The 14,747-nt window shown below is 35.0% G+C and overlaps 1 protein-coding gene and 2 pseudogenes across 1 annotated transcript; 1 reads left to right on the forward strand and 2 right to left on the reverse strand.

The window, feature by feature from the left end:
• Positions 1-1,489: 1,489 nt before the first annotated feature.
• On the reverse strand, positions 1,490-1,849 carry LOC136028691 (histone H1-delta-like). The gene has a single exon (XM_065706519.1). The coding sequence runs from the start codon at positions 1,847-1,849 to the stop codon at positions 1,490-1,492; it is 360 nt and encodes a 119-aa protein (XP_065562591.1).
• A 7,516-nt stretch (positions 1,850-9,365) lies between these two features.
• Positions 9,366-9,484, reverse strand: LOC136029758 (5S ribosomal RNA; annotated as a pseudogene).
• A 4,145-nt stretch (positions 9,485-13,629) lies between these two features.
• Positions 13,630-13,999, forward strand: LOC136028841 (histone H2B-like; annotated as a pseudogene).
• The last annotated feature ends 748 nt before the right edge of the window (positions 14,000-14,747 follow it).

Consider the following 14,747-nt stretch of genomic DNA (forward strand, 5'->3'; position numbering starts at 1 on the left):
AGCTCAAGGGCAATCATTAGAATCATGAGGTATAGATCTGAATACGGATTGTTTTCCCATGGACCATTATATGTTGCATGTTCAAGAGTCGGTAAACTTGACAATCTATTTATATGCACAGACAATGGAACAGCAAAGAATGTTGTATATTCGCAAGTTTTACGTAGTTAAAAACATATATATATATATATATATATATATATATATATATATATATATATATATATATATATATATATATATATATTCACAGGTGGGACATAGGGACACAATTACAATGGTGCGTAACTAATATGGCGCGTTACGACATACGCGCGCGGGGGAGCTTGAGGGGGCTTGAAGTGCCCCCACCAACTAGGTGTTGGGGTGCCCCCAACAGTTAGTATATATATATATATATATATATATATATATATATATATATATATATATATATATATATATATATATATATATATATATATATATATATATATATATATATATATATATATATATATATATATATATAGATATTATAATGATTATTTTCAAAGTAAAATAATATTATTGGTAACAAACTCGTTTCCTTAAACTAATAGCGCCAAGCTGATTACATCTTTTATAAGAAAAACAAAACAGATGAGACTAAGTTGGACATCTTCTTGATTTCCATCTATCGGTAATAAATAAATGCCAACACTTGGCTCACATTTATCTAAACCAATAAATAAAGTCAAAAATTGCAACAAAAGTGACATTATAAGCACCAAGATATTTTAGTTGACCATTGCGGCAATTAAATCAAGTTGTCCAAGTTTTTCCATTGTCCTTTTTTGTCTAAGATTTGAAAAAAAGAAATTAAGCGAAACTGTTTATATTTGTGTTGTTTTACTGTAAAATAGTACTAGTATTTATAATTCTAGTTGCAATGATGCCTCAATTCTCACGATTTACACTTTGTTATTTTTAATCTGTTATTATTTTTGATTGATATAATCTTATTAGTTATGATTCATCAGCCTCGCTCAGACTAGTTGGGAATGGTACCTCTGCTCCTGCAATTTGAAGGCGCCGCTCTACTCATTCGGCTATGGCGATATATGTGTATATTTATCAGTCTGAGCACTTTAACATCAAGCTTGAACCTTACGAGCCAGCCGTCAAATCTAGTCTTTAATATGGGGTTGTTGTTTTTTTTTTTGTTTTTTTTTTAGGCATTAACAGCGCTAGAATGCAAAAGTAAATATTATACAACGTATTTTTGGGCTCAAACAACAGCTGAATTATACTTGAAAGGGAAAAGTAGAAAGTCAAAATTGAAAATTCTTAGCACTATAACTTTCTGAACAAAAAGTTTCGAGCATTTGCTTTGAGAGCCCTGAAAAGGGCTGTTTGATGTTGCAGGATAACTTATTGAACACATTACTTTTTAGCTGGTTTCATAGCTACTGACTTTTTAGATGCCACTTTCTTGGCGGGAGCTTTCTTGACTGAAAGCTCCAGAAAGCTACTTCTTGGATGTGGATTTCTTTGCTGCTACTGCTTTTTTGGCGACAGTGGCCTTCTTGAAAACCTTTACAAAGCTTTTGCTACCAGCCATTGGCTTGTTAGCCTTTTTGGCTGAAGTTGACTTTTTAACTGCAGTAGGTTTGGCTGTTTTCTTGACTAAGGTTTTCTTAGCTCTGGCCTTGGCAGGCTTTACAGCCTTAGAACTTTCGGCTTTTACAGGCTTGGCAAGCTTGAAAGAACCAGTTATGCCAGTAACTTTGGGATTTATAACAATTCTATTTGCAAGGCAATGCTTCAAAGCTTGCTTAAGATGCATATTCACAACTTTGGCATCATTGCCAACCTGGAAATTGCCCATTATGTATTTGAGAATGGCCTGACGGCTATTTCCCCCCGTTCTTTCAGGTCAGCAATGGATTTGGTGATCATTTCCAAATATTTTTGAGGGTTTTCTGGTGCCTTGACCTTTTTATTCCCTTTAGGATTTGCAGCCTTAGCTGGTTTTGGAGCATTTGCTTTCTTTTCCTTCTTGGCTGGTGAATCCATGCTCTGGGATTCTACAGATGCTGGATCCACTTCAGCTTCAATTTCAGACGTTTTCAACTCTTGTCTACTTTTCTCTGTCACTAGTGCGACTAAATACTGAATACATGCTTATTTTCAAAGTTGGAAACCGCCGTACCCGGGTTAACATTTCTCTGTGTGCGCGAGCTAAGGAATTTAGGCCGTGCTTGTGTTTGTTTGAGAAGGCTTTATTTGAATTTTTGATTAGTAGGTAACCCCTTGAGGAACGAAACCTAAACTAAAGGATAGACAGGCTATTTTTCTATAGTTAGACATTTTTTCATTCCTTCATCCATGGTAATTTGCCAGCAAAGGGGCAGAGAATATTGGAAATCCGTCAAAACTAGTGTTCAATGTCAATAAACACATTTTTGCTAGGAATTTTGATCCACGATGTCCAATTTTGTTTTCTATTAGTGAAATCCAGTACAATTGCTTTCAGTTAATGTAACTTACATGCATGTGTGTTTGCAAAATCGCACTGAAATTAATTCCGAGACTCCAACTAAAAACACAGAAAATATGGCAATAAGAAACGACAAGGCTCAAAGTGTCAAACTCATCTTCCAATGAAAATGAATTTAATTTTATTCTAGTATTATATTTAAAAAGACAAGAATTACGTTGTAAGGCTTCGAGATGCCGAGGGAGGGGAGGGAGTGGAAATAAATTGTTTTTATTTGTTTTAATCACAGCCTATATACATACTACTTAAAACTAAACTATTTGTAACCTGAGGTGTGTCCCTTGCTGGAGTATATTTTTGAGTTTGTTTAATATCAAGCAATATAAATCAAAAATTAGCCTAATCGTATAAAAAGTATTTGACACATTTACAATCATTATATTTATATGAATAACTAAGTAAGGAATGTCTGCCTTTTAGATTTTGGTATTGAAGTCTCTATTAGTGGTGGTACAGGGAGGATATGAGGAGGATAAGGAGGCTTTTAAAAACAAGCATCTCTGAATTTCTTTTCTTTTTTTCCCTTTTTTATCAGAACCCCTTTAGCACGACAGTTTTCAACCAAAGATGAGTCAAAAAACTGGGATGCATTTTTTTTCGAAACAAAGGCTTTTATTACTTATAGTGTTGTATTTCAAAGGGCCCAAAATATTGAAACTTTGAGGCTTGTATGTCAAATTTGCATTCTAATAAAAATAAATTTTGCTTTATTTTAGAATTATATTTGAAAAGATAAAAATGATGATATAATATTTTGGAGATGCAGAGGGGGTTGGACGCAAAGTTGAAGAAAACTGTATTTTATTTGTTTCGATCCCAGGACATCTGAAAGTTTAATATTCGTTCTACACAAAAAAGGAATTGTTTTAAGTCTTGTGGTGGCGCAGTGGATTTGACCTTAGCTTGGTAATACAGGACCCAGAGATCGAATCACGTTGCAGGAATGCACTGCAGGGCCGACGCAAGGGCCATAGTAGTCAAGAAGCGTCATTAATTCTTAAAAAAAAATGGAATTGCTTTAAACTAGAAAAATGTTCCTTTCTACAGTGTTTTTTCGAGTTTTGCTTAAAAACAAACATTATAAATCATAAATAAAATAAAAAAATCGCAAAAGGTTGATACACAAATGGCAAATTTTTTTTGCCAAAGTTGAAAACGCATAACGAATTGTTGCAATATAATCACAAATAAACCCACTTTTATTAGTTTCGATCTCAGGCTGTCTGTAAGTTTTAATATACTTTCCACTGATATAAGAATTGTTTTAAACGGGAAAAATGTCCCTTTCTACAGTATATTTTCAAGTTTTACTTAAGAAAAATTAACATTATAAATCATAAATAAATAAATTTAAAAAAACGGTAATTGTTATAACGGTATTTTTAAACGGTAATTGTTATATCTATTGTTATGTTTTGGCTTTTGATAGATAGTAAAATCTAGTTTATCAGTATCACGAATAATTAGCAAATCTAAAAACGGTAGTTTATTTTCGATTTTCAATTTCAACTTCTAACACTTAATTAATTCACTTAATTAATTTCCACTCTCTTCAAAAACATTTCCCTATTGCTTTTACTTTGTGTTTGTTTGTTACAGAAAGGCAGTGTGGTCTTCGTCACTATTTTTTATTTTAAACATTATATGCAAGGATTATCCTTATTTGTTTGTAACATCTTATCTCATTTGTAGGAATTTACGTATAATTATAATATCTGAATTATTTTTTACCGTCAAATCCAGTGGGACGCCAGAATTTGCACGATATCAGATTTCAAATGTAGTTTATGTAGCTCCACAGTTTTTGTCAATCGACCTTGTGTCTTCGGCTTGACCCTTATTGTATTGTGTGTTTTGTACCTAAGTTGAAATAAAAATCTTGAATTTTGAACAGTGTACCCGCAAAGTTCTTCGTGACAATATCCAGGGTATAACAAAGCGAGCTATCAGAAGACTGGCTTGCCACGGTGGTGTAAAACGTATATCTGGCCTAATCAAGGAGGCACACTCGTGCCTCTATAAAGAGGCGACACACGACAATGTTAAGCGATCTTCGGTTCCAGTGGTCGCAGAGGGATGGGGAGGGATGCATTTCGTAGCCCGAGCTCCAACTAAGAAACCTGCAAAATTTCATCCCCCTCCAACTTTTCCTTCATGGGGAAAATCTGGCCGAAAATTTCGACTCATCAACCCCAGCCCCCCTTTAACGTTGTTCGATCGGGCTGAAATTCACAAGTTAAGGTCCCCTAGGGCTCAGGAGCTTATCCGCAAAATTTCAGCTTGATCCGATAACTCCTTCCCTGTTTTCCAGAAACCACTCATAGCCACTTAAAATTCATTTACTTTTTTTCCTAGACGCCTACAGGTCACATCCGACATCGGATCTGGGTGTACGAAGACTCATTCGATGCGGAATTCTCCGAGTAATTTCCCTGGAAAGTTTCGTAGGAAAATCTTAACCCCCCAAAAGTTTCGACCCTCCAACCCCCCCCTTTTAACGTTGTCCGATCAGGCTGAAATTCACAAGTTAAGGTCCCCTACGGCCCAGGAGCTTATCCGCGAAGTTTCAGCTCGATCCGATAACTCCTTCCCTGTTTTCCAGAAACCACGCATTAGCTATTAATTAACGGATTTCTCTCCATAAGAGCCCATGTTAATTTGAAATTTTTAAAATTTATTGAGAAGTTATATTTACACGCATGCAAGTTATTAGCTCAGTTGGTAGAGCGTGAGACTTTTAATCCTCGGGTCAAGGGTTCAAGTCCCTTACGGGCGGTTTTTTTTCACAACATCAAAAAATTTTGATCACACCTGGACAGCTTATCATTTGAGAGGTAACAGAATATTAGCTTCTTATGAGCAAAAGAAACATTTCGGTCATTCTATCTATTTTTTTTTCTATTTTATACAATGATTTAAAAGCGGGGGGGGTTTCCTCTCCTAATTCCTGTACGAGGAGTACAGGAATTATTAAATTACATCCACCATGGATTGTAGAAAAACGTACAGAAATAATATGAAAAAAACTTCGTTTTCTTAAAGAGTTTAAGAGGCTGCGTCCCAAAGTCGAACCTTAAAACGTACAGGAATAAGAAGAGGCAGTTGGGGGGCTGCCGCCCCCCAAACCCCCAGCTTTTAAAAACTCTTTTGTACAGGTTTTTTGTTTTTTTGCTAACCCCCCGCTCTTGGCTTGGGAAAGGCCCTCTTTTAATTAACAAAACATTGAAATGAATGAATAATGGAATAACTTCGAAAAATGTTAAACACAAGAGGACAGGAGAACCATTGCGCCGAAACTAGTAATTAGTAACAATGAAGTCCCCCCACAAAAAAAAACTGTACAAAAGAGTCTTTAAAAGCTGGGGGTTTGGGGGGCGGCAGCCCCCCAACTGCCTCTTCTAATTCCTGTACGTTTTAAGGTTCGACTTTGGGACGCAGCCTCTTTAACTCTTTAAGAAAACGAAGTTTTTTTCATATTATTTACCAGGAAACCAGAGGTGTTCTTAAAGTGTTTCTCGAAACTGTTATCTGTGATGCTGTCACCTACACAGAAAATGCCAAGAGAAAGACAGTAGGAACGGAGGAAAATGGGTTCCTACTCTTTGCTAAATTGCCGCTAGACCTTACAATTTGGACAAAAGTATTGCATTAGTTATTTTCAGTTAATAAACAAGCAGGAAAAGCTGGCAAAATTTTAGCTAGCAAATGAATTTCCTTGTAAAGTGACACTGAGAATGAAGCCCAAAATCATGAGTTTCAAACTACAAAAAAGGCATCCGACTGTCTTTAATTTAAACGTCGGGAAATAACAGCAAATCAAATTTTAGCTGGTATTCATTTCAATGCTTTTCTTTTGTGCAATTCAATGCTAAGCATTGAGCATATTAGTTTGTTCCAACGCCGCCTTTGGTCTCTTAAAATTCAAGACGTCATAAACCTATAAATTTGAATTTATTTGTGATTATATCGTAACAATTTGTTGCTGTTTTTATTAAATTTATTTATTTATGATTTATAATGTTAATTTTTTTTAAACAAAACTTAAAAATATACAGTAGAAAGGGACATTTTTCCCTTTTAAAACAATTCCTTTATCAGTGGAACATATATTAAAACTTACAGATAGCGTGAAATCGAAACAAATAAAAGTGGGTTTATTTGTGACTATATAGCAACAATTCGTTATGCGTTTTCAATTTTGGTAAAAAATTTTGCCATTTGTGTTTTAATCTTTTGCGTTTTTTTTATTTTATTTATGATTTCTAATGTTTGTTCTTAAGCAAAACTCGAAAATACACTATGTAGAAAGGAACATTTTTCTAGTTTAAAGCAATGCCTTTTTTGTGTGGAACGAATATGAAACTTTTAGATGTCCTGGGATCGAAACAAATAAAATGCAGTTTTCTTCAACCTTGCGTCCAACCCCCCCCCCTGCATCTCCAAAATATTATACCACCATTTTTATCTTTTCAAATATAATTCTAAAATAAAGTAGAATTTATTTTTACTAGAGTACAAATTTGACATACAAGCCTCAAAGTTTCAATATTTTGGACCCTTTGAAATACAAGACTATAAGTAATAAAAACCTTTGTTTCGAAACAAAATGTATCCGAGTTTTTTTTACTCATCTTTGGTTGAAAACTGTCGTGCTAAAGGGGCTCTGATAAAAAAGGGAAAAAGAAAAGAAATTCAGAGATGCTTGTTTTTAAAAGCCTCCTTATCCTCCTCATATCCTCCCTGTACTACCACTAATAGAGACTTCAATACTAAAATCTAAAAGGCAAACTTTCCTTACTTACTTCTTCATATAAATATAATGATTGTAAATGTGTCAAATCCTATTTGACGATTAGGCTAATTTGTGATTTCTATTGTTTGATATTAAACAAACTCAAATATACTCCAGCAAGGGACACTCTTCAGGATACAAATAGTTTAGTTTTAAATGATATGTATATTGAAATTTTATATAGGCTGTGATTAAAACAAATAAAAACAATTCATTTTCACTCCCTCCCCTCCCTCGGCATCTCGAAACCTTACAACGTAATTCTTGTCTTTTTAAATATAATACTAGAATAAAATGAAATTCATTTTCATTGGAATATGAGTTTGACACTTTCAGCCTCAAATTTAGTTGTCTTTTCTTATTGCTTTCTTATTTCCTAGTTTCATAGTTTTATACATTCAGATAAATTTATCGGAATGTTCTCAAATTCTGAGAACAAAATGGTCACTGTAAAGTTGTATATCTATAAAAAAAAGAAGCTATTTTCCGAGTTTAATAGTTTTATATATTCCAATAGCTCTATCGAAATGTTCTAAAATTTTGAGTACAAAATGACCACTGTACAGTTGTATATCTCTAAATAAGAAGCTATTTTCCTAGTTTCATAGTTTAATACATTCCGATAACTCAATCGGAATGTTCTCATATTTTGAGATCAAAATTACCAATGTACAGTTGTATATCTATAAAAGAGAAGCTATTTTCCTAGTTTCATAGTTTTAGAAATTCTGATAACTCTATCGGAATGTTCTCAAATTTTGAGAACAAAATGACCACTTTACAGTTGTATATCTATAAAAAACAAGCTATTTTTACAGTTTCAAAGTCTTTTATATTCTGATAACTTTATCGGAATGTTCTCAAATTTTGAGAACAAAATGGTCACTGTACAGTTTTATATCTATAAAAAGAAGCTATTTTCCTAGTTTCACTATTTTATACATTCCGATAACTCTTTCGGAATGTTCTCAAATTTTGAAAACAAAATGACCACTGTGCAGTTATATATCTATAAAAAACAAGCTATTTTGCTAGTTTTAGAGTTTTATACATTCCAATAACTCTATCGGGATGTTCTCAAATTTTGAGAACAAAATGACCACTTTAGAATCCCAGAGCATTGCTTCACCAGCCAAGAATGAAAAGAAAGCAAAGGCTCCAAAACCAGTTAAGGCTGCAAAACCTAAAGGGGATAAAAAGGTCAAGGCACCAGAAAACCACCCAAAATACACGGAAATGATAACCAAATCCATTGCTGACCTGAAAGAACGTGGGGCACCTAGCCGTCAGGCCATTCTCAAATACATAATGGGCAATTTCCAGGTTGGCAATGATGCCCTTTCAATAATGATTCAGCTGTTGTTTGAGCCCAAAAGTACTTTGTATAATATTTACTTTTGCATTCTAGCGCTATTGCTGTCTAAAAAAAAAAACACAACCCCATATTAAAGACTAGATTTGACAGCTGGCTCGTAAGGTTCTAGCTTGATATTAAAGTGCTCACATTGATAAGTGTACAAACAAATCGCCATAGCCCAATGGGTAGAGCGGCGCCTTCAAATTGTGGGAGCGGAGGTACCATTCCCGACTAGTCTGAGTGAGGCTGATGAATCATAACTAATAAGATTCTATCAATAAAAAATAATAACAGATTAAAAATAACAAAGTATAAATCATGAGAGTTGAGATGTCATTCCAACTAGACTTATAAATACTAGTACTATATTACAGTAAAACAACACAAATATAAATAGTTTCGCTTAATTTCCTTTTCAAATCTTCTACAAAAATGAAAGGGTTTGATACAAACATTTAGACTCTTAAAAATGACTGTTGTTGTTGGTATTGTTTTCTTATTTAACAATACAATACATGAATCGCAATCTTTGCAAAAACAAAAAAGAAGAACCACATAATACCTAGAAATGACTCGCATATGATGTCTTGGGGGCTTATAATTTAAGCTTTGCGCTACTAGAATAAGGAAACGAGTTTGTTACCAAGACTATTATTTTACTTTGAAAAAGTAAAAGATAGTTGGCATATAAAAGATGCCAACAGCACCCGGTGTTCCCAGGCGGTCACCCATCAAAGTACTGACCGGGCCCAACGTTGTGTGATTTCCAGGATCTGACGAGACTGGGTACTTTTAACGTGGTATGGCCGTTAACTTAGAAATTTTGTAACAAAATGATTGTTGGTCTACAAACTAAAAAGAAATAAAATGCCTAGTTTTAGAGTCATGAACCAAAGTTTTTAGTAGACAAATATCGAAAAAGAATCAAAATTTGTTTATTAGTTCTTTTTCTTAAAACAAGCCTTTATTCCTTCTGAAAAAATTACAAGCCCCCAAATATGTTTCTACCTTTGAGATGACTACCCTATAGCTTCCTAGGCTAGTTTAGATCAGTTGAATTAGAGGGTCTTTGAAACTTTATTAATTGTAAAAAAATAGTTTAGCCTCAAGTATATATTTAGATTTTGTTGGGGTATAATTTAAGGATTTTTAAGGAAAATATATCCCATGCCTCCGGTAAATTCGTGTCCTTTGTTACTAGACAAATGTGCAAGTTTTTCTTTTCACATTCAGCATTCTTAATTTCATAAGTTTTTCCATTCCGGGAGTGGTTAAATGCTATAGAGTGATTCAATGAATTTGTAGCCCTGAAAAGGGCTGTTGGTTAATTTAGGGTAGGTCTTTGAGCTAAAATTAGATTCATTTAGGCCTTTGCCGGTTTTTCAGTTTTCTTTGGTAGAAGGACTGCTTGAATATTGGACAAAACACCTCCTTGGGCAATGTTAACCCCCGACAGTAGGTTGTTCAGTTCTTTCTAATGACTAGGTTTAGGTGATGAGGAATGATACGAGTTTTATTTTTAATCTCGTGCAGCGTTACCAGCAAGCTCATCAATACTCTATCACCGCTGCAAGGTAAACGGGTGTCCCTGCGCCAACTCGCTTTGCATATTTGCCCCTTCTCAGAAGACGGTGGATCCTTCCCTCTGGGAATTGAAGACCTGCCCTTTTTGAACGGGGCTTTACGTTTCCCTTCACTTTTCCACCTTTTCCTCTTCCTAATATGGTTTCTAGGGCACAGAATTCACTCAGACTCTTCTTGATCAACAAAAAATTGAAAATGATGCCTATTCTTAAAAGCGCAAATAATTTATACTCCAGCCAGAAAACTGAGTTCCTCTGACAAGAGAATTGGGAGCGAACTCTAGTTGGTATATAAACGGGTCAAATTTTGTAAACGGTATTCATTTGACAATTGGATTTTGTTAAGGCCGTGATTAAGTGAACTTGAAAAAAAGAGCTTCAAAATTGAAGTAAGGTTAGCCTTCTGTCTTTTAATTCTCTTGAGACCTTCGATTGTCAAAACTTCGAATAGCACCAATTATCAAATCTTGTCAAAGGTTTTGATAGACAGCTTCCTTTGATGAGATGCTTCAGCCGAGGAATAGTAATATATTTGGCTGCGTCTTGCAAAGCTTTGTTACCGACCAAGGGAGAAGAGCAAATGAGCAAAAGAGCACTATAATTCTAAAGTACAAAATGCCCATGTATATGCAACTGTGACGGCATGCATAGAGTGCATTTTAAAATTTATTGTTTTTTCCACTTTTTTTCCTAGGGATAGGCTATTTAAAATACTTCAGTTGATTAATTCGAAACTAAACACCGAACTTAGTTGAAAGCTTTTTTCGAGGATTCTTAGAAAACCAAAGTTTTCTTACAAATTAAAAACAGATTAACTGAAAGTAAGGAGTGGCATTAAAACTTAAAACGAATGTAAATTACTTCGTATATAAAAGGGACTGCTTCCTCGTGAACGCCCCGCTCTTTACGCTGAAGTTTTTACTGTTTAAAAAAAAATAGAGTTAAGAGAAAGAGTCAGACTTTAGTGTGAAGAGCGGGGCGGTGATGAGGAAGCAGCCCCTTTCATATATGAAGTAATTTCTGTTCGTTTCTGGTTTTAATGTCACTCCTTACTTTAAGATAAAAAACACTTGTTTTTATTTAATTTAATTTCTTAACGTTTTTAAATCAATGTATGTTTTGATTTGTGCTCTCCGCGGATGAATAATTAAAACGAAATTTGCATATTTTTTTGGCTAAATTGTGTTCTCATAGTTTTGTTTGAATGATTTTGAGAAAAAAAAGGAGCGGGGAAGGATACATTTAATTAGTTAAAAACATACGTAACTTACGAATTAGCTTACGTAAGGTAATTCTGTATTCTCGTATTATTACTACATATATGAGGGGGTTCACCTCCTCATCAGTACCTCGCTCTTCACACTAAAGCTTAAATTTTGTCCCGATTCCTTAAGAATGACCCCTGAATCACAAAAGCAGTAGAATAAATAGTTGAAATTTCTAAAAATACTTTAGCGTAAAGGGCGAGGTGTTAGGAGGAGGTGAGCCCCTCATATGCCTAATAATTTCTGTTCCTTTAAAGTTTTAATGCTACTCCTTACTTTCAGTTGAAAAAACTTTGTCATATTTATTTTTTCATTATTTTTTAAATAATTCTAGAAAATACTGCGCTCCCTTCATGCAAATTTTCTTCCCCTGTGACAAATTCCTCCATGAAAAGTTCCCCCTGCATATCCCTCTCTTCTCAACCCCTGCTCCCAACCAAATGAAAACGCCCCTAAAACGTCTGTACACTTCCCAATAATCATTACTATATGTAAGCACTGGTCAGTGTTTGTAACTTGTAGCCCCTCCCTCGGGGACTGTGGAGGAGTACGTCGTCCCAAAAGACATAGTTATAAGGATTTTCGACTACGCTGAATAAAATGGCTATCTCAGAATTTTGATCCGGTTACTTTTGGAAAATAATTATCGTGTGAAGGGGACCTAGGCACCCTCAAAATTTTTTGGTCACTTGAAAAGGGCACTAGAACTTTTCATTTCCGTTAGAATGAGCCCTTTTGCAACATTCTAGAACCACTGGGTCGATACGATCACCCCTGAAAAAAACCAAATAAACACGCATCTGTGATCTGCCTTCTGACAAAAAATACAAAATTCCACATTTTTGTACATAGGGGCTTGAAACTTCTACAGTAGGGTTCTATGACTTTAAGGGTTGTTTCCCCCCATTTTCTAAAATAAAGCAAATTTTCTCTGGCTCGTAACTTTTGATGGGTAAGACTAAACTTGATTAAGCTTATATATTTAAAATATATAAGCTTAATTGTAAATGGCCGGGTCGCCATTTACAACAGTTCGTTACCACGAACTGTTTGATAAAGTTGGAGGACAAGCAATATAGACAAAGGTGTTTTATTTCAAATGACAAAACAATTAAGTATGTAAATACAAAGAAGGATAGAATGTAAGGAAAATGAATTTTCCTGTTACCGGTACTAGACGATTAATCTTATAAGTACGGCTCTCGCATTGGAAGCCCCCGTGGAACTCTGGGATCAAAGCATCCATGAAGAATCCTTTCAGCTTGGGAAAAATCTTTTCGGTCCAAAAGCCTGGATCGCGGTCTATGTTTTCAATGTAGAAGTCTTTCTGGGTAAAAATCATGAAAAAGCAAGTATCTAGCTGAGCACATTCATGCTGACATTGTACTTGGTAAAAGTAGTCATGGCCTCGTTTGAGGTTGACCAGTCCATTCTTTCCAACTTTCATGCAACAGTCCGCCTTAGCCTCTTTTCGGTTCTTTATCCACTCGCCTATCCCCAAATTTTTGGAAGTTTCGCAGTTGCATACCTCGCTTTGATTTAATTTTTCCCATGATTTCGGCTTTGTGTGCACAACTTTACTGAAGGCTCCTGACTATTTCTTATTTCTAGGTTTCTTCATTGCATTGAAATAATTTATGAAAATTTCACACTATTAACAAGCAGCTGATTATACCAGCTTGTCATTTTGGTCTCTAAGGGGGATTTTTGGCGATCTGAGACGATTCTTTCAAGCAACCGACTTGTAAAAATTTCAGGTAGCTGAAAATATTCTATGGGACTGTTAGAAAACAGGAAAATACATCGAAAAAAGGTTCCAATCATCTAATAGGTTATTGTTTTCTACTCATGATAGTACTGATTTTGTTCCAAAAGCAATATCCTTCATAGAGTACACTTGTGAAAAAGACCTAGACATTTGCTAAGATTTCTAAGCAATTAGAGGAAACAGAGCAAAATCCTTTCAAACATTTTGTAGCATCTTCAAGAAGCTATGGCTTGATATTAAAAGCGGCATCTTGAGTACTTTTTAAATATAAATTTTCAATTTAACATGGGATTTTCGAGTTACATCAGTTCACTTAATCACGGCCTTAAGGCATCTTTTAACCATGGCTCCAAAAACTTCAGGAAAAGCAGCAAAGAAAGCTGGTAAGGTGCAAAAACATCAGTAAAACGGATAAGAAAAGGAAACGAAAGAGGAAGGAAAGCTACGCCATTTACATTTACAAAGTTCTCAAGCAAGTGCATCCTGACACTGGTGTTTCTAGCAAGGCAATGAGCATCATGAATAGCTTTGTCAATGACATCTTTGAAAGGATTGCTGCGGAAGCCTCTCGTTTAGCTCACCACAAAAAGAGGTCCACCATCACTAGCAGAGAGGTTAAAACTGCTGTGAGAGTGTTACTACCCGGAGAACTTGCCAAGCACGCTGTTAGTGAAGGTACTAAAGCTGAAACAAAATACACAAGCTCCAAATAAGGGGGTTTCCCTCGACTATTAGTGCTCAATCATCCAGACCCTTCCAAACAGCCCTTTTTAAGGGCTAACACCTTATTTCAAATGCTCTACTATCAAATTGCTTTCATTACTCCTGGCTTTGATTTGTCAAATCTTGGGTAAACAAGAGCCCAAACTAAACCGCAATTGAAAACAATAAAAAGGGTTCCTGTTTAGAAGGCAGGTCTCAATTTGCTTGTTGTATAGAAAATAATATCTATCGCCGAGTAGTTAAAGAAAATAGAAAAGGGAGCCTCGACTTTTTCATGAAATTCCATTGAAAGCATTTATAAAGGTCCGTGGGCCCATTAAGGGCCGTTCATTTTTTGAATGTTTTTGGATTTATTAGGCTGACCTAAGTTGTCTTTTTGCGTGTTTCCTTTTCATTAAATTTTTTGGATCTTGTTGTATGCCAAGCTGAATTTATTACTCATTTTTACAATAATTTGGCGTATACCTGAATTAATTTCGACCTTTTTTTGTTATTTTGCCCATAGTTTTTTTTTTGTTTTATTTTTTTATGTCCGATGATTTTGAATTAAAATCGAATAGTTGTGGGTATAAGGCCATGGCCAATTGTAGAAAAAGCCAAGAGAGATGGTCCGATTTAGTGAGAGGCAAATATGGCATTCACCCCCTTATTAGGACTGCATAAAAATGAGTCTGTTCATTTTTCGGGGGGGTATTTTTGGATTTATTAGACTGGCCTAAATTGGGTTTTGGTGCCTTT

The sequence above is a fragment of the Artemia franciscana genome, chromosome 7 (assembly GCF_032884065.1).
Source record: "Artemia franciscana chromosome 7, ASM3288406v1, whole genome shotgun sequence".
Taxonomy (NCBI): Eukaryota; Metazoa; Arthropoda; class Branchiopoda; order Anostraca; family Artemiidae; genus Artemia; species Artemia franciscana.